Below are 21710 nucleotides of genomic sequence, written 5' to 3' on the forward strand. Positions count from 1 at the left end.
TCCCGGTGTCACTATTCTCCCGTATCAGTTATGACGTGGTTTACCGTTATGCCCTTTTGGATAGTGATATTTAACGTATCTTAACGTTTCTCCGGTGTGATGACTCCTATGACGTCACTTCCGGTGGTAGTACATTGACGTTCCTATCATGTAGATTACCGTATATCACTTAATCCTTCGATCTCTGATTTCAGTGTTGACATTTGCCCTGTTTTACTAACTCAATAGCGCAGTCCAGTAACAAAGTACAACTTACCCTGAGTTCATGAGGTACTTCTGAAATCTTCGCCCCCCCCCCCCCTCTTTTTTCCCTTTCCTGGAAGAGGGAGGGAACAGGTTACTTTAGTTGGTGACTATCACCTGGTCGGCCACCAAAGGCCCCAGAGTGTATAGTCCCTTTAGATCGGTCTGTATGTCTCGTAAGTAAAAGTTTGAAAAAGTGTTGTGGGACTTCCAATGGCAGCTGGCCATGATTTGTTCGATGGATGCAGTATTCCATGTGGCTAGGCTTGTTGCCAGTGCTCTGATTTCGTGGGGTCTGCAGCTACCCCAAATCGGAGTGGAGATTTGCGCCATTTTATAGCTATCTGTGATAACTGTTTTAGCCTTCCCGCTACAGTGCCCTTTGCGTTGTCCTTTTCTGACGAGGGCTTGCAAGAGATAAATAGGCGTTTTCTCTGCTTTCTGTGGGGTTGAGTCGCTGTGATAAAATATCTCAAGGCTCTTATGGGGCAAAGCAATCTATCCAGGAAGTCCACACTTCTACTTACGGCTGGTATTGTGTTTATTGCCGGTGTCCGAGTGGGTCAAAGGTTGACGACTGTTTTTTGGCAATAAATTCATGGAGCGATCTGAACGACACTGCTTTCAATTCTTTGGTATGGTTTACAGTGAAGATATCAATAGCGTGTAGTTCTGACACGCGAGCCGCCGTAGCCATGGCTAAGAGAAAAGCAGTTTTCTTGGAGACTGATAGTAATGTCGCACTACTCATGGGTTCATACGGTGCTTTCATCAATGCTGACAATACTATAGATAGATCCCATTTAGGAAAAGTACGTGGTACTTTTATATCTTCCAGGGCAGAAGACTTCATAAGTCGATTTAGTACTGGATGGGTACCTATAGATAGGTCATCGTGTTGTAATACTGATGACAGGGCTGATCTTATCCTTCGATAGTGCCGTGTCGTAATTTCTTGTCATTTCTGAGATGGAGCAAGAAATCGGCTACTATAGGTATCGTTATATCTCCATTCGACGAAATTGTCCCATCTCTTATTGTATAATGCAGATGAGGTTGGTCTCCATGACCTAGCCACTCTTCGTGCAGCTGATTTAGAGTAACCAGCTGCTTGCATCTTATGCGAGATAACTTCCAAGCGTGAAGATGAAGGTTGTCGAGGCGGCCGTAAAATATGTCGGTCTTTGGTTGTCTCAATAGGTCGTGACGTACTGGGAGTTTCAGAGGTACATCTATCAGGTGTTGTAGAAGTCTGGGAAACCAAGCCCTTTAGGCCAAGCCGGGGCTATGAGGATTATGACACAGTCCGTTTCCTCTATTTTCTTCAGTACTCTGTCTACGACAGCCCATGAGGGAAAGTGTATGCAAACATTCCCTCCCTTTCCATGGTGAGCGCATCGACTTGGAGTGCTAGTGGGGCTGGTACCGGGCTGACGTAGACTGGTAGTTTGTTGTTGAGACATGTGGCGAATAGATCTAGGTTTGGAGTATCCCACTGAGACGGGGTGATATGGCTGAGGGTAGCGTAATCCCGGTCGTCTGATCTACGGCTGGCCGTGCGGGAATCACGTGTTCTATAACTGTGTAATAGTGACGTAACATCTCCCTCGCTTTCTCCGCCCGTGTAACTGGACTGTGTGGCAGTATGAGATGGCGCATGCTTAGGAATTCTATCCTGATTAGCACGAGCTTTGTCAATTCGTCTATATTCCTGAGCCTACTGCGATGCAAAGTCCGTGATTCACGATCTGCCCTATGGTGCGTGTGGTAGGGAGGTAATCTATCTCTTTTATGTCCTGTGTCCTCATAATAATCACATACAGCATAGGCTTGCATTATCTGCTGTATGAGGAAGTACTGCCATATTCAGCCTTAGATCTCACTTAATCTCGTGCTTATCAATCCCCGTTTGGTCATGCCGGGTTTGTGCAATCACTTCTTTTAGATATGATTATTGAGCCATTGATTGCGTGCGCTTTTATCAATTATTACAACATTGAGTTGGTTAATTTCTCCGAATCCCTTTAGTTAAAATCCTGTGAGGTACATCTGCTCCTCAACTTTATTGGGAGATCTTTAGATCTCTTGAATCTCGTGATCGACCCCTGTTGGCCAAGCCCGGGTTGTGCGACAGATTCTTTTGGATATGAGATTTCCTGAGACATTGATTGCATGCGCTTTTATCAATCTGATCGACCCCTGTATGGCCAAGCCGGGGTCATAGATTGCATGCGTGTGTCAATCATAACAGACATTGAATTTGTTATTCTTTCCGTGAACTCATTTATGTTAAAGAGGTAACGCGGCAGAGGGTGAAAATCGTTAGTTTCTGTCCAAACTCGATGATCGACCGTACGAAGACGTTGCCGGATGCAAGTTAGAGGCTTTCTGTTTGACCGGTAAAATGCATCTGTTCCTCAACATTATTGGGAGAGTGGGATGAGCGACGGGGTCTCTTCTCCTCATAAGGTGAGACGGCGCCCTCGCGCGACACTCACGCTTTTACGCTTTATACATCATTACAGACACTGAATTCCGAACTCAATTTAGTTAAAAGGGGGAACGCGGCAGAGGGTGAAAATCGTTAGTTTCTGTCCAAACTCGATGATCGACCGTACGAAGACGTTGCCGGATGCAAGTTAGAGGCTTTCTGTTTGACCGGTAAAATGCATCTGTTCCTCAACATTATTGGGAGAGTGGGATGAGCGACGGGGTCTCTTCTCCTCATAAGGTGAGACGGCGCCCTCGCGCGACACTCACGCTTTTACGCTTTATACATCATTACAGACACTGAATTCCGAACTCAATTTAGTTAAAAGGGGGAACGCGGCAGAGGGTGAAAATCGTTAGTTTCTGTCCAAACTCGATGATCGACCGTACCATACGTTGCCGGATGCAATTTAGAGGTACTTTCTTTTTGACCGGTAAATGCATCTGCTCCTCAACTTTTGTGAGAGTGGGATGAGCGACGCGTTCTCTTCTCCTCATAAGGTGAGACGGCGCCCTCGCGCGACACTCGCTTGTAACCCACGTGATTAATATGGCCACCAATGGCTTCATCACTTGTTTTTACTTGATGCTCTAGTAATGTTTGTAATCAGGATTGTTGATACATGCCTTGTAGAGCTTGTCAATTTTCTCCTTTGACAGAGGCTCGCAATAGCTGCACCTTGCTTTTGTGTGCAACTGCTTGCATGATAGACTTCCAGGGTGAGGGACACCAGGTATCTGGTGTTGCCCACAGCCTGAACAGACGGGTGTCTGTCCTTGAGATGAAGATCTCATCCCACAAAACGTTTCTAACTAATTACTTACTAGAACTTCCGATCTTCTTATACCCCCGTTCTCTGCTTGTAGAACTGCTCACTGCTTGTAGTCCTATGAAGCTTGAGAAGATCTAATGTGCTTTGTAAGTGTGGAACTCAATCACGTGTACGGATGTGCAACAAAATATTTTCCTTGTTGTCATCTGGACACACAGGAAAGAAGTGACTAGATTCCCGCCTTGCGCATGCGCAGTGGCGCCTCTGGCAAGGGATAGGGTTTCCCTCACAACTATGGATATGTTGGCAGTGTAGTGGACGTCTGTTGAAAATTTATAAAAATTTATAGTGTGGTTCTCAGCATAAACAGGAATTTATGGCACTGATGTGATAGAGGTGAGGTATTCACAAGAATTATTGCCAGATTGATTAGGTTTGTGAGGAGGAGCAGGAATGTAGTCATCTATGGTCTCTGCAACCTCCCAACTTGGAGCCCTTCTGTTGATCCCAGACCTGATTGACAAAAAGAGATGATACTGTGATTGATCTGTTCGTCTGAATGGTTGAGATGATTCTTTGCCAGAAGGGATATACTTCTTCCAGGGTGGTTCAAGGAAGGGTCATCTCTTGAATGGTCTCTAGGTCTTTTAGATGCTTCATGAGCTCTGGTGGTGAGGTTAATAGTAGATACTTGAAACCTCTCAGCTGTATCTGTTGGAGGTGGATAGTTCATTAACGTGATTAGCAGGTAGAGACAATCTCATGCTTGGATTCTTGACAGTTTTGAGAAAATCAGTGTCCATTTCTTGAGTCTTCAGAAACGGCGACTCATGTGTCTGGCTTCTCTTCAAGTCATCATGTCAAAATTTTTGAAGATCATCTTAAGTACAGTCAATAATCTCTTGCGCATAAGTCGGTCATGGGAGTGTCTGGTGGACGTGAGATGTCACTGGGGCGTGGCAGTCTGCATATTCCAGCATAAGTGATGAAATTGTCCACAAAGGATAGAAGAGCATGGCATAGAAACTTAACTTCATGAAATTCAACAAATGTTATATTTGGGACAACACATTCTTAGTAAAGTACAGATTCTTGTTCTTTTTTCAGGTTGAGTCCTATCCAGGATTTAAACTCACACTGCCAGAAACTTCTTGTTCAGAAGGGATGTGGGAGGCGGTTGTATGCTGGTCATATAAACGATTAGAGTCTAGGTAGCCAAGCGGGGGCCATGTAATGTCCATGCAGATCATCGTCTAACAGTGTTCATGACTCTGGCAAGATCTGTCCACAGGTTGGCTGTTGTGCAACGGAAGCACCCATATGGATGTCTGGCTGTTGAGTGGATAGCCCCATGACTGGTTGATAATTCAAGAGGGCCGCGCTGTCCATGCGGGCACTGTATGGTGGCCCGAGTTGTTTCTTAACGGTAGCTTAGAAGTCCGTAAGCTCCAGCAGTTCAGACGGGAGCCAGCCAGTTGAAAAACTGACTCCTTAACAATGGGTTGGGAGGCTGAATAACCCATGCAGTCCAAATGGTTCGTGAGATGGCTTCTCTATTGGCTTAGTCAGATGGTTGGTAGAGCCGTGCAGGGATTTAGACAGTCTTGCCACCCATGAGGGTAAGGCAGACGGCGTTTTGGAGCTGGACGGTTGGTTGGGAGCTGAGCTTGAAATTGCGTCTGGAGGCCGGTGACTATAGCCCCAGCAGTAGCTGGCTGAAATGAATCCGGATTGGCTGGAGGATTTTTCTGTGCCTGGGTAGAACCGAGCAAATAACTGCTCCAGCAGGGCGATAGGAAACTCCGGATGTTGAGATTCAGACGGTTAATAAGGTGGAGGAGTAGATTGTTTATCAGTCTGGGAGATAATATCATCAACCTTTCTACTTGGCCGCATCCTTCCTCTAAGCCATTGTGATAGCATCACTTAGCTTGGTAAAGGCTTTCTTAGAGAAAGAGACACTCTATATTGAGGGTCGCCTGAGATCATACATCTGCCACATTTGTGACAAGCTTGTAATACACTAGTAGGATTAAGAAACTTAAACCGAAACATGTTAAAATAGAGTTGAGTGACTACAGCTAAGTGCAAGAGAATATACATCGACGTGTTGACTCTCACACACAGGAAAGAAGTGAGATTTTCCCGCCGTCATGGACTGAAGAGCTGTAAGTTGCCAAGTGCTGTAGCTGTGTGGTGTGACTGCAGCCAAAACACTGGATTTATGACAATGATGTAATAGAGGTAGAGTATTTGCACGAATTATGAAATTTTGAAAACTTCCTAAATAGCCAAAGGCACCACTTCAGCCCCTGGTGAATACATGGAGCAGGTTTGGAAGAAACATTTTCACGATTTTCAAGTTATGCTCCGGAAACGAAATACGGATGGACAGACGGACTACATGATGACTATATCCCCCCCCATTATATGCCGGAGTGATAAAAATGACATAAATGACCAGTCATTCTGCAGCTATGGTAAATAGGAAAATATGTTTTCAAATGATGCACTGAACATTAAATCTGGAACAACCTTCAACATTTTGCATCAGATGCAAAAAATAAATTGTGCAAGCTCTTGGACTAAAATATATAAAGTTCTTGACTCACTTGAGAGCTTGGGTCGGTAGTGTATTGCTCGCTGATAACTCTCCAAGGCCTCATGGAATCGTTTCTGTTCTTGCAGCAGGATGCCACTGTAATTAAAACAGATTACACATACCAACAAAAGTTCAATCAGAAATGTCTAATTTGTGTCTCACCACATTAATTATTCCCAACTTACTTGTCCATATTGAATTTCAACTTTCATCACATTAATCTTTATGGTTACAATATTCATCAATATTCTCATAAAAAAGCCACAAGGCTCTGCAGCTCACTTGAACTTTTCTGTAATTTACGTAAAATCAGAAAGGTCTTACTAGTCAGGCTTCAAAGTAAACTCTTAACAAGGAGCCCAAAGAATCTCAAGGAGCCAAGCCATAATGCATGAAGCCAAAAGTTACATTTGCATTTGGATTGTGTTATTTGACATCACAAAGTAATAAAACACAAGTTCAAGCTAACACAAAATTCCTTTTTAATTTGTCAAGTCACTGGACTCCAGTTATATCGAAAACAACAATGATTTGTTATAGCGAAGCAAAGTTGCCAACTGGCAAAGGCATTCCTCAAGTCTGCAGTCTGATACATGATTGAGTGAGTGAGTGAGTTGGGTTTCACCCTGCTTTTATCATTATTCCAGTTATATCACAGCGTGTCAGCTTAATGTGGGATGAAAGCCCGAAGTGATGCAGGTCTCAGACGTTTACCACTTCCATATGGTGCTGACAAACCTAGAAACATAATCGGGGCAAACCAGGATTCAAACCAACAATCATAGGTTTCTGGCGTGCCCAAGGGTCTCAACTCTGCACAGCGAATCGCGGCACCTTAGACGACTGGGCCACCCGTGTCCCCCCACTTGATTGAAGCATACCGTCCAGGCATTCCTCAAGTCTGCAGTCTGACACAAGATTGAAGCATACTTTGCAGGCATTTATCATGTTCTGCTGTTCATTGCTGACGATCGGGTTGGCTGGGCTGCTGTCTGTCGTCTTCTTCTGTTTCCCGTCAAGATGGCGGCTGGCTTGACGCTGCTTTTGTCCCCCATCACCTCTGAACTACCATTTGGTTTGCTGTGAGTTAGGGTAGGGACAGCAAACTCACGCTACCCGGATAATTCTCCATCATCTATCATGTTCTGATTAAAGGGGGTAGCTTAGCCAGGTAGAACAAGAGATGACTAGTACAATATACATAGATTCATATACATGAACATCATATACATAAGTAGCTAACAAATATTACAACATTGGCGAGCATACATATTCTTCCCAGGGACCGAGCATGTTCCTAGGAAGGCAAAAGCAAGTCTGTAGACACTTACTTACTTACTTAAATTAGGAATTTAACGTGCGCTTTCCGACATATGCGTATTTCGCACATGTGCCAGCCAGGCCATTTAGTGTTTGGTCGAAAAGGGTTATGTCCGAAAAGGTGAGGCAACCTAGGTGGGGCTTTTTAGGGTTGCTTACGTAATTTGGAGAACAAATTGGAATTTTGAAATATGCCATGCAAAAACGTTTGTAAGTCATTTAGGGGGTTTAGTACCGTTGCTAGTGTCATTTGATGTCAATTAAGTGTGAATTGGAGTGTTGTTCTGTGTTGCTGGAAATGTGTGCAGTATAGTATTACGTGTTCAGGCGTTTCTTTTAAGTTGCAGTGGGGGCATTTACCGGTTTGGTGTTTTTTGATTTGGTGTAGGTGGGAGTTTAACTTAGTGTGGTCGGTTTGTAGTTTAGTTATTATTACTCTGTCATTTTTTTTGGTTTTATGATGCATTTTTGTTTTTTGGAGTGGCTTTTGTAGGAGGTGTTTTAGTTTGCAATCAGATGTCAGATAGTTATTTTGCCACTTTGGGAAGATTTCTCCTTTGTGATACTTTTGATTTCATTTTTGATATTGATAGGTTGATGCATACTTCTTCCAATTTTAGTGCTGATTTGGCTGCTTTGTCTGCGTGTTCGTTGCCAAACACTCCAATGTAGGCAGGGATTTAAACAATTTCTATGTCTTTACCTAGTTTACATAGATTGTTGGTACTTTTTATTATCTGTTGTATTAGTTTTGGGCACTTTTTTGTGTTTTTGTTTTTTATGGCCTGGAGCCCACTTAATGAGTCTGAAAGAATTAGGGTTTTTTGGTGTCTATTTATTTGATCGCTGTGCAGGGCTATTACTATCCCCATTAATTCGGCTGTGAAAATTGATTGATTATTTGGGAGCCTATATGATTGTGTTTCTTTTGGGGGTTTGTTGATATGGATGCCGAATCCTGTGTGGTTTTGAGCACTGGTCAAAGGACCCATCTGTGTAAATGTGACACCAATTTGGCCATTTTTCGTGAATGTGTGCTAGTGTGATGGATTTAGCAGTATTTGCATCAGTTTCTTTATTTAGTCTGGTGGAGAGAGATATGTCGATTTGGGGGGTTTGGAGTTTGGGTGTGAAGGTGTTATTTGGGGCTGTGTTTAACTGTAAATTATTTAGCCTGTGTGTATTTAGGTAATTTATTATGCGTTGTGAGATTGGTGTTAATTGAGGGTTTTTGCGAGCTAGAGCTTGGAGTCCGGGGCTAATGTTAGTTTTAAGGATCTGTTGGATTTGTTGGTTTTGTTGGTTTTGTTGGGTTGAGGCCCAGTAATTTATTGTTAGATGTTCTTGGCGTAGTTCCAGGGGTATTTCGCCTGTTAGTGCTTGTAGCGAAATGCGCGGCGTGCCATGCTGGGTGCGTGTGATTATCTTGAGTGCTTGATATTGAATTGAGTTTAGTTTATTGCTTAATGAGGAGTTTAAGGTGTTGTATATTTGGCACCCATAGTCTATTTTTGATCTAATTAGTGATTTGTAAAGTGACAGTAGGGTCTCCTTGGAGGCCCCCCAGTTGGAACCTATCAGGCAGCGTAGTGTGTTTAGGTCTTTAGTGTATCTATTTGTTACCGTATATCGCTAAAAATCAACCCAAAATCCTATACTCCGTGTATAAGGCGACCTGGAATGAAACACATCACAAGTCTGACTGATATACCGGTAGAAGATTTAACGTGCTCTTGCCGACTGTAGCGTACATGTATTTCGCACACGGACATCACAAATTAGTTAGTTACTTTGGAGATTTAATGTGCGCTTTCTGACTGATGCCTATTTCACACACATCACAAGTGCGCAAACAAACCTTATATATGCAATAAAAATATGTTTATCTTGCGTTGTTTTTTTTCTAAAATGATAGGTCGCGTGTGTAACTCCGGCACACGTCGCCATTTTGTGTTTACACGTTACGACACCAAATTGGTGACCGTAAAATAAAATTCATTTATGAAGTAATAACATCTAAGAGACAATGGTGAGTAATTTAATCGCCAATTAACTATGTTGTAACTAACTAGGCTTACGTTTGCTTCACATTCAGCGTGTTTATTCCACAATCACTTGTACACACCGTCTCCAACACTTGTTAATACAACTGTAAAAACAGCGGGAATTGATTTCAGCTTAACCGGTTATCACATGTTACACTACTGCCTAAAAGTTCATTCCCCTAACACGCGTTGAGAACGCGTGTTACACGCATGTGACACGGGTGCTCAACGGGTTGGACACGGGTGTGCAACGGGTGTGCGTCGCGTGTGCAACCCGTTGCACACGCGTGTGCCACGCGTGTAACACGGGACCGGGTTCCAGTTGAAGTTGACAAATTTATCAAATGAATAGTGAGATAAAACAAAACAGTGAGATGTGAAATTTGAGTTAATGAGCGGCCATTGAGCTGTGCTCACCAGACCGTAAATACAAGGTCGGCCCATCTTAATTAGTGTTCGGTTGCTAGACTTTTATGGCATGAACCATTCCACTAGGGTCCAGTCTAGCCATTGTGGCTAGCCGACAGTAGAACAGTAGTGAATTTAGATGCGAGTTTATTGCTAGGGGAACCCCCGTGTTGACACGATTGTCGCGGGTTGGTAAATGTTCGCCATTAATAAAATGATTGTTTGTGGATTGCGAACATATTCATTTGCCCACACGAGTCATTCCATCTGATTGCAAATATAACGTTTTTCGTTCGCCAAATTTATGCTTTAGACAGTACAATTATGATATAGCCGTCACCAATACTAATGTCTCATTATTTCATGTAGGAATATGTCCCATTTCCCCACACCCCACTTTCTGTGTTGTATTTTGAAAGAATAAATAAAAGAAGGTTCTGTGTGGGACACTTTTATACTAATTATAAGAGGATGTTGTAAATGAATATGAACAGCCATGCTGTCTGACAGTTGATAGAATTTGAGATCTTCACAATCACCGGGTGTGACCATGTTGACAGAATCACGTTAGGGTTTGTGATTTTTACATTTGCCCAATGACCATGGTGAGTATTGCTGGGGATACCAAACGTAACAGTTTATTATTAGAGGTTGTGAGTACCTATACCACGTAGATAGGATATCTTTAGGATTTTAATCCTTCTTTGAGAGGCATTTAGAAGTTGGAGTACTACGTTAGGAGAAGATTTATGGGTGACTTTAATCCTTTCTTTCTCTGTGGGTAATCCTTTCATGTTGATTGGAGGAAGTCACTCAACCAGTTCATGACAGGTCGTGAGTTTACTCACTAACTACTGTGAGCGTTTTTGGCATGACATCTTTTCTTGTATAAACATAGAAACGATGCTCACTCACTCACTGTTAATCTTCTGCAGTTTGCTGGCAAAATGGGGATAAACCTCAGCGTCAAAGACGATCAAATTTAGTTCGAATCCTTGTTTATATGTGACATCTCCCAAATGGGGACATTTTCATAAACTTGGCAAGTGATGATGAATTTTAATATTAATATTATTATAGTTTATGAAATTGTTAATAAAACTTTAATAAAATTGTGCTTCACTCTCACGAAAAATATATTGTCTGTGAGTAAATTTATATGTCACGTTACATCGGCATTTTTCAGTGATATTGGGACTACATGAAACATGGCTGGTTTTACATTTCTGATACAGGTGCTTGACTGACTGAGTAGTTCATGATCAATAAGATATGTTTAAATCAGTCAAGTTTGCAACAATAGACGAATAAGTTGATACATTTGGACCGCAGTTACCGATTAACAACTTCAGACATAGAGACAGGGAGGAGATATATAACCAAACCTATGATCCTGTTGAGACAGTTGACAGTTAGAACATTGGATTAAATGACAGTAACTAATTTGAACATTCCCCATTTATATCATAAAATACATCATAACTCATAACAGTCCGAGAGACAGCTTCCAGACTTATACTAGTATTGAAGGGACAATAGCTTTTGACAGTTTAAAAGTAAACTCACCTTAAGGTGCTTGGCAAGTCAAAACTTACCTCCCTGTATATGTTTTTTAGGTTTGACAGCAACTATGCTTGTAGATTTCATAGATAGACATGATTGGTTAGCTAGATGTTATTACAATAAGCGAAAATGTCTTAAAAGTCCACAGTTTGTTTAAAAGTACAAAAAGTGTGTTATAGATCTATCAACGTTTTCTTTTATTGAACATAATATTTGCACTATATTGCTGTAAGCTGTAAATAATCTAGCCTCCCAATGTACGTAACTTACATATATTTATGTATGACCAGAACAGCAAATAAAGTTCTGGTAGATAGGTACCTCGGAGATTTAACGTGCGCTTTCCGACTTTAGCCTATCTCGCACACGGGGAAGCACTTATACTATTAGGGTAAAAAAGCGTAATGATTAAATAAAGAAGTGCAAACACAGAGAAGTGGTACAAGTCTGTGGAGTTTGTGATGTCTTACTCGATGTCCTGTCCCCCTTTCTTGTGCACCATGACGAAAGGGACTCCTTGTTTGGCGTAGAGATATTCCTTTGGGGTGTTGATCTGGTCAACCTTGAGATCCGGCCGGGGCTTGTAGTGGTTGATCGGAATGTGTGATTTTTCCACTAGTAAATAAAGTTCTTTGGTATGACCTCTTTTATCCCTGCTGACGTTATCCTAATGTTCAATTTCAGTCTGCCTCACCAAGCGTAAGAAAGCATTGTACATGATAAACCACACTGATGCAATTTTCTCTATATATATTTGTAGATATGAAGCATTCTAGTTAATTGTGGATACACTGGGCAGACAGAATTGTGTTTATTTCCAGGCCATCCTGATCGTCGTTTACTACTATAAGGTGTATGGTTGGAGGCAAGATCAAATGCGCCGCACAGCATTTATTAGATAACAGACGGGGTCGTCCGTTTCGCTTTGAACAACCACCCCACCTGTCTGTAGGAGTTATATAATCAGTGCGCAAATAACTGTGTCAAGTCCACTGCCGGGCTGATGCGGTGTCAGTGTCAGCGATGAACATGAATGCCAAAATCATAGACCTGTAGCACTAACAAGTTGCTTAGCCAAAATATTTGAAAAGTGTATATTCAATTCTCTGATAACAGCAAATATAACCTTAGAAAAAGATTCAACATACAAACAATCAAATGTAGAACACAGACCTATGCTTATTATCATTTCTTCTGGATATGATCAACCTGCGGAACCCTCTATCCGATGAAGTAACTAATGCTCGCTCATTAAAAGAAATCAAATCCTTAATTAATCGTTCTGATGCAATTATTAATAATTTTGACTTCAAATATTTTCATAGATCATGCCAAATTGTCCACTGTCGCCTTAGGCTCGGCTGCAGTGACTTAAACGTTGATAAGTTTAGACGACATGTATCAGACATACCAGACTGCACTTGTGGATATCACCTTGAAGATGCAATTCACTTTTTCTATAACTGTTAAAAAATACGATAATATCAGAAACACTGTGTATTTCTACACACATGGGTATGGTCTAAACATGATATTACATGGCAGTAGTTAAGCAGTTCTACAAACATGACTCTTCTTAAATCAGTTCATGACATCATTGTCAAAAGCAAAAGGTTTGAGTAAATTAATTTTATGCATGTAGTATTAAAGGAAAACTGCATTACCTTATTTCACAGACACCACTTGCTTCAGTGTACTGGCTTCGTGTATTTCATTTGTGCATTTTGTATGTTTATGTTCATCACTCTCTTATATATATATATCCAGCTGTTGTTAAGTTGTTACCTGGAGAGGTATTACATAAGCAAGTTTTGCTTGTTTACCGATCCAGATTTCTTTTGAAATAAAAATACGTTTAAGCCAACACAGCTAACCCTAAAACACATGATTGTAAACTATTCAAAAAGGAGCACTAATCTCTGGCTTCTTCTCGGGTGTCGAACTCAAACGCAAACTCATTTATTCTTAGAATAACATGACATACAATTATCTACAATTTTTATTATGTACAATTTAACAAAAATAATAAAAATAGGATACGTGGATACTAATACAATTTACCAATTGTATTGTACACATTGTTAAGGAATTTAGATAGGCCTTTTAGATTTCTTACACTGTTAGTGGTCATAATTTTCTTAAATGTTTGGAAACTTAAGATATTGCTTATTTAAGAGTTCATATCGCCGTTGGTGTAAAGCTTCACATCGGAATGAATAATCCAATTCATCTCCCACAGCGATTGAATCACAGAGTGGACACTGGCTGTCTTCCCTGGGAATGTTCAGCCATCGACCAGTTTCAACTGGTAATCCGTGGTTAGAAAGTTCTGAATTTTAGTATTGGGAGAAATATTGATTTTAAGAGCAGTAGATATTTCGCAAATGAAGGTTGATTCTTCAGGTAATACGACCTTTGGATTTCCGCTTGGGCTTACTAGCTGCCGTGAGTCAATTTGCTCGTTAACGCAACCGAGCGTGACAAGAGACTGGGCTACCAGTCTGCAAGGACAGCTAAATAAACTTACGCATTTTTGAAAACTGATTGGTTACCCGTGATCTATGAAGATTTCAACAAAGGGCGCATGGTAATTAATTTCTTCAGCCTAAACAAACAGACAAATAACGGCGAAAGCTCATCGGATGTCGTTATTTGGAAATACCCCTAATTGTTACAGTTTGATAATAAAAAAAGTATCCCTGAGTGAAAGCATTTGCGGATTTCGGATTGCGTGGATGATACAATTACTACTCCCTTGTTGTCATCCACATTTTCTGGTATAACCCTACACTTCTGTATTTGTCGTAATTCACATGCTGCTCAGTTAATGAATTTATATTATGTATACTCAGTTGTAGCACCACTCAGATTACCGGATAAAGGTTCAAATTTGGTCTTTCTTGTACCTGGGGTAATTATTTAATCTAAATCCAGGTTTGAAGTGAGGTGGAATGTGAATTATGCACGTGGCAGCCCAGCAAGAGATGTATGATCAGTTGATTTACTTTTTTTGTAAATCAACTGATCATTCCCAGACATCAAAGGATCAACAGGAAATACGTTGATTGATTAATTACTGTTATCTTGCACAGTGGATATGTCAAAAGTAAGTGTTTACATGTGAAGGTAGGGTTACTAAACCTAGGGAATACACTCATATCATGGCGTGAAGTACAGATGTAAAAACAACATACTTTGTTCAAAGGGTAACCGATAATACACTGACTGGTTGTTCATTGTTATCTAACTCAATGTATGTTTTTAAGAACCGTGGACATTATAAAAATAGTTGTCACGTGGGCTTTCTCAGCTAACTTGGCACCTATGTGAAACAATTGAAACAAACTAAGTGATCAGTTAAGAAACAGACACGGGTTATAATATTCGATACATTTAAATAACGTTTAAAAACGATATATTTAAATATTTTAATATATTTCATATATATTCCAAATATTGTTTCCAAATAATTATTATTAAAGTATTTGATTCTCACATAGACATTTGACATCGAATAAGTATTTTTGTACAGCTGCAGACGCAATGGATATTGTTCCTTTAGGTTGATATTCCCGGATACATTATAACTTTGGTAGGTTGTAATAATGATATTTGCATTTTGTTTTCATTCATTCGCTGCAGCTTTGAACAGAATCATTCTTGTTCCTTTCCGTTTGGTTGGGAAGTTTTTCGATGCGTGATAGACGTTGTTTTCACAAGTATTTTCTTTTGTAAGCGTGTATATGTTACAGTCAATGTGTAAAATATGATTCACTCAGGCAATTTATTAAATATCTAAATATTTCAGTCATTTTACAAATTGACTGAATAATCCATTCATTTATTTAACCGACTGACTAAAAATGATAAAGACGACCAAAAGAGCTTAAACACATCACAATATATTTATTATGCTAAGAAAAGAAGCCAAACAATACAGAACTGTACTTGGTGATGATATTAAACATAAACAAATATTTGGAATTCGTTATCATATTAATAAAGATGGACATATTTTTCAGTTAATTTGTAAAATAAACTGAATATTTAGGCGTTTAATACATTTCCTTAGTGAAATCTGTTTACATTTTGAATGTAAACATATATACACGGTAAAATAAGCAATGTGCAGATGAAATATTTACTTTGTGTTGCAAGTCAAAATAGTGTACACGAAGATCGCACAATTACCAAGCAAGTGACTTATCAAAACTGCATCACCATTACCGATGCTCCCCACAAATATACCTACATTTCAAAAACTGTATTTCATTTTTGTTGATCAGTGTTACCATATGTCCTTCTACTTTCAATAAAAATGCGCTTACGAATGGCGAGCACAGGTCGCGAACAAGTCTAGATTTCTGCTATATCATCCGGGTACTCACTGAGAAAATACAGTAATGCACAGGTAACAACTACTCCCGCGGAATTGCTTTAGATCAGTGCTCTTTTGTACGTTGAAATACTATATATTGTGAATGCCAAAATGATGTATCAAGGATCAAGTAGAAGATACATTGACCGTTGCACTGGGAGTTTATTCAACAGACCGTGAAAATAACACTGCTGTATCTTATTATTTATTTTAGATGACGCAGTCAAAGCTCACTTCTCCTGGCGGCCATTATCGAACGGCCAGCTAAAACACAACCCCGCGCTTACGTCTACAGGTCTCTTCCTGTAGTACGGTAATTAGTATTCTCTCCCTCAAGTGTATCCTCAATGATATAACTAACCCACCCTCATTAATTACATGCTGCTCTTTTCCAGCCTCACGGCTATGGAGCTGTGATAAAGAGTCCAAGTCATCATAAAGTAATTAGGGTCCAATAAAAACAATGCGCCGCCAAACCTCATACATATTATCACTGAAAGTCGTACTACAGATGGTTAATGTCAAATCACAATAAAAGCATTTCAATTGCAATAACATGTTCCAGGACCATGTATTCTCTTAACACCATCGGATTTAGAAGCAATGGTCGTATAAAACAAAACACATCTATTTGATCACAACAGTATTCATGTTATTCCCACAAAATCACATAAAGAAAGGAGACATTAGGAAATACATGTGCATTATCATTTTTCGTCAGGATAACAAAATTTTCTCTCCTTGTTACCACCTCCAGGTTCAGCTTAAGACGGGTCCTCCTTTGGTCAAAAGTTTGTTCCCCCTCTAATGAGTGTGTCACGCGTTGCACACGAGTGGCGGACGGGGTGCACACCCGTGTGCAACGCGTTGCACACGGGAATCACACGCGTGACCAACCCGATGCACACTGGTTGCGTAACGCGTTGCCCATGCGTGTAAGGGGAATGAACTTCTAGGCAGTAGTGTAGGTCACATGTGCAATATGCAAATGATTACTGGTACTTCCGGCTCTCTACTCACGGATGTTGATTGTTTTACCGTGTCAGCTGGTTTGACAATCTGCATCGAGGAGAGGGTCATTTCAACTTTATTTGCAGAAATTATTAAACTTTATTCAAGGAAAAGAGATACAAATCATGTTTATGTATGGAAATAGTTATTTGAACAGTTATTTAGGACGAAATGCGAAGTTTTATTGTCAAATGCTGGGCTGGCTATCGGACGCCGGTTGACATCGCCATTTGAAAAAAATGTGAGATCTTCGACTCCGTGTATAAGACGACCCCCTTTCTTAGCCCCCTCATTTTAGGTACGAAAAACTCGCCTTATACACAGCGATATACGGTAGGTTATTATTGTGAGTACCCCAGGTGAGGTGTTCATAAAAGATTAGTCCAAGGAATTTGGTTTCTTTTTGGAATTGTATGGGTTTTTTGTTTAGTTGTAGTTTGGGGGTGTTTGCACGCATATTTCAGTGTTTGAATACTATCCCTGTGTTTTTTTTTCGGCATTTAGCAAGAAACCCATTTATTTGCCAATATTTGAATTTTATTTAATGCATTCTGCAGTAATTATTGAGCCATATTTATACTTCTGGCGCAGACCCAGAGGGCTCCATCATCTGTGTATTTGGAAGTTTGAATTTTATTGGGTATTCCCTCGAATAGGTCATTAATCATAAGGTTGAAAAGTGTTGGGCTTAGAATGCTACCTTGGGGTGTGCCATTTCCTAAGGGACACTGGTCCGATAGCGTTTGGTCGATACCCACAGTCATTTTACGATTAGTTAGGAAGTCTTGGATATAGTTTATTATTTGACCTTTAAGTCATGCTTTTTTTAGTTTTTGTATTAGCCCGTTATGCCATACCATATCGAAAGCTTTAGAGAAGTCTAGAAATATGCCTACTGTGTATTGTTGGTTTAGTTGGCCCGTTTTGATGTCTTGTTCTCATTGGGCGAGGTTGTCTAAGGTTGATCGGCCTTGGGTGAATCAACTTTGATCTTGGTTTATTAGATTGTTTTGGTCTAGATAGTGTTGGGAGTCTATTTTTGACCATTGCCTCCATGATTTTACATAAGTTTGAGGTTAGGGAGATTGGTCTGTAGGAGTTTGCCTCATTTGCTGGTTTGTTCGGCTTTGGTATTGGGATGACCAATGCCTCTTTCAATGAAGTAGGAACCTGACCGTTTTGGTAGATGAGATTGTATAGTTTAAGTAGTGATTCCAGAAGACTTTGAGGTTGCTGTTTAATCATTTGGTATGAGGTAAGGTCTGGTCCTGGGGCTGTTCCTTTTTTTCTATTATTTAGTACATGGAGTTGTTCCTCTAGTGTATATTGTTGGTTAATTTCTAGGACATCATCTTTGGGTAATTTGAAGAATTTATTTTGATTTTTGATTTTTTTTTTGAATTCCTCAGGGAAGTTACTATTACTACTAATGGCTGAGAAGTGGTCTGTGAGGTAATTTGCTTTTTGTTTAGGGTTTGTTGAGTTATTTATGTTTGGTGTTTTTTTGGTTGGTTTAATGCCTCGGATTTTGTGTATTTTACGCCATACTGTTCTTGCGTCTGTGTGTGGGTTATTTCTTTGCAGAATTTTTTCCAGTTTTTGGCTTTTGCCTTTTTGACAAAGCTTTGTACTTCATGGTTTAATTGATGTGCTATCTTTAGATATGTGTAGTCTCATTTAGCTTATTAAATGCGCTTTTGTGTTTTTTCCTAGTTTTTTAAATTTCCTCAGTCTACCAGGGTACTGTGGTTTTGCCTACTATTGGTGTTGTGAAGGGGATATTCCTATACTGCTACTACAGAGGGAACTTTTTATGTCAAAATGATGATGTGATTCAATGATCGTCATGGGATTAATATAATTAACCTAAATTGACTCTAGCTCACCACCACCTGGAGCCAATCAATGCTTCTATGATATAAATTTTAATAGACAATGTCAGTTTTACCACAACCCCACTAGAGCCAGATTTATATACCTTTACTGCCACTACAGAGGGAATTTTTTTACAAAAATGATGATGTGATTCAACGATCGTCATGATTCATATTATAAGAAACATCAATATTAATTTACCATAGCCCATGAGGATATTGGAAAGGTATAGGAGCAATACAAAAATTAGCCACCATGGCTAAGGTATCTAAAGATGTGGCCAAGGATTGGCTTAAGAAACAAGCGATGTGGCAAATATACTTACCAGCACCGTGTTATATACCGAGGAAGAAGTTCATCAGGCTGACCTCTTGTTTCTTCCCCACGATAAGGTAAGACGCAAAACGTATAAATACGCTTTAACCGTAGTCTATGTGGCTAGTCGATACAAGGAGGCTGAACCATTAACCTCGACAGATTCAACAGAAGTAGCTAATGCACTGAGCCGCATATATAACCACGGACCACTAAAATGGCCAAAGTTATTTCAAGTAGATCCTGGTCGCGAGTTTATGGGATCAGTAACAAAACTATTAACAAAGCATGATCTCGCAATCAGGCGTGGTGAAAAAGAGGCCCAGCGTAGTCAAGCTATCGTTGAAAGATTTAACCGGACATTAGCGGAACGTTTGTTTGGATATCAGTATGGGATTGAAATGAAATCGGAACGATCAACAGAAGAGGTGACACGATTATCAGCTGTTGTGTCAGCGCTGAATAATGAAGAAACAAGATTAATCAGGAAGAAACCATCAGATGCGATTAAAATTAAATCTGTGACTTCCGAATCTTCAGCACCGAGGAGAGGCAAAGAACAAAAACTTCCGGATAGAGTAAGCGTAAGATATTTATACCAGCCCGGTGAACTCGAAGGAGGCCAATGTCGCGCAACTGATCCTATTTGGTCCCTTAAGATATATAACATTAGTCGATTGCTTATGAAAGAAGGAGAGCCTATTCTTTATTATCTTAAAGATGGACAGGGCAGGGCATTTGTACGAGAAGAGTTGCTCATAGTTCCCTAAGATACAGTATTACCACCATATTAAGCATAGGTAGTTATACCATCATTTTCAATCCAACTCTTTGTATCTAGGGGGCATAATGATGTCTTGTTCATTCTTAATCCATATATCCTGTGATTGACACTTCTTAAAGTGTTCATCTCGTGTTTGAATGTTCTACCATTGAATAATGCTTCTCTATACTGTTTGTGTTTAATATGCTTTTTTACCACATACTTCTTAACACCCTTAGCTTTTCTTATCTCTCCATTATCGGACTTCTTTATAGAATACATCTTAGGCCTTAATCCGACACTCCGCTATAGGGGTCCCAGCACATTCATCCTTCATCTTACCTAACACCTTTTTATTTACTACGCTGTGCAGTGGATTATCTTTTGGGTAATCGCTCCTATCGTACATATCTATTTTTCTGCTATATCTTTATACACATCCTCGGTTTGTATTTCCATCAACAAAGAATCAGTTCCGGTATATAACACCTCACACCTGTCACCGTACTGCTTCTTAAGTTCGTTATAATAAAAGTCATAATTTAAGTGTTTTGACAAGTCAAGAATACTCATACCAACGTACACCGGTCTGTTGAATCTTATATTACTTTTCTGCATATGCAGCGCCACTAAGTCATTATCAAATATCTTGCTTCTGTTAAAAGACGGACTGGCTATAAGTTTCCTGAGTCTTTCTTCCTCATTAGACCTGACTAATTTAACGACTTATTTAGGGCTCCATCCAAGGGCTTTGATCAAACTTTAGAACTCTGTGTATTTTCTTTAGTTTCATACCTAACGATAGATATAACTGCAGATTTCTATAGTGAACTATATATTTTGTCTTATCCATCAAATTTGGTATGAGTTTTTCTACATTAGCTAACCTAGTATTGATATAGTGTTGATAGTGTTGATATTCCGACATCCAATCCTTATTAACCATGAATCTTTCGGGAGCTAGCAGATAACTGTTATGATCTTTGTGTAACTCTGTTGGATATTCCGAGTCAACTTCTAGTATGTACCCTTTATCGGAATCTGTGGGGACATCGATATCATTCACATCGATCCACTCAAAACCACCCGTTGGTTAAGGTTGACTCATAGCCCATCCGTACAAGTTGTTGGCGTTGAGATATAATATGTGTGTGTCGGTTTTATTTGGATCATATCCTTCCACTAATTTATTATTAGCCTTAGAATACCTTTTTGCTGTCATCGATACACCACCTCTTAATCCTTTCTCAACAAACAAATGCATATCGTAATCGGTGAGTAATTTTAGTTCTACACCGGTCTTCTTCAACAATGCATCCCATGATAGTCCGGGAGCGGAATAGTACCATGCCGGGTCCAAGTCGTATTGTTTTAAACATGTCTTTCTAAATATCTCGAATATATTGGCGAGTAACAGTACATCGGTTTTTAAGTACAGATAGTGATAATCACCTAAATTCTTACAACCTAATTTATCCCACACCGTCAGAGTGTGTTCATAATCGGCATCGGTTATTTGAGATTCTGTTAATTTTTAAGTTACTATAGAATGATTCAAGGGATGGTAATTTAATTTCGTGAAATCTAGACCAATCATCCATATATTTGTAAGGATATACACCTTTTCTCAATAAAAAATGCTGTGTTAACCGACCAGTATATTGATTTGTTATTGCAAAGTCATCAGGATTGTTTGCATTAGCTAAATTGTCCAGGGAAGATAACAAACTGTACGGAGTCTATGAATCTAAGTCCATTACTTTGTTTTGTTCTAGCTTTCCCACCCTTGTCCGTATAATGTATAGTTTTAGTCAACGAGAATAAGATATATTTTTCCATATTATTAGGAATGCACGTTAAACCACCGTTGGTCTTTGAGATAGCTTGCATGATGAGATGTGAATCGTGTCCTCTAAGGTTATGA

At 39.8% G+C, this 21710-nt stretch overlaps 1 protein-coding gene across 2 annotated transcripts in view; it reads right to left on the minus strand.

Moving 5' to 3' along the window:
- The window catches only part of LOC139475942 (protein O-mannosyl-transferase TMTC2-like), a 555954-nt gene that overhangs the window by 354222 nt on the left and 180022 nt on the right, over positions 1–21710 (minus strand). For both annotated transcript variants that reach the window (XR_011654036.1, XM_071259155.1), the window contains exon 5: positions 6119–6204. Coding sequence is in view for 1 of the 2 variants with exons in the window: in XM_071259155.1 (XP_071115256.1) it covers positions 6119–6204 (86 nt within the window). In the remaining variant the exon portion in view is untranslated. The remainder of the gene's footprint in view (positions 1–6118; positions 6205–21710) is intronic.

Source organism: Haliotis cracherodii, unplaced genomic scaffold (genome assembly GCF_022045235.1).
Source record: "Haliotis cracherodii isolate W230 unplaced genomic scaffold, xgHalCrac1.p SCAF_3, whole genome shotgun sequence".
NCBI lineage: Eukaryota > Metazoa > Mollusca > Gastropoda > Lepetellida > Haliotidae > Haliotis > Haliotis cracherodii.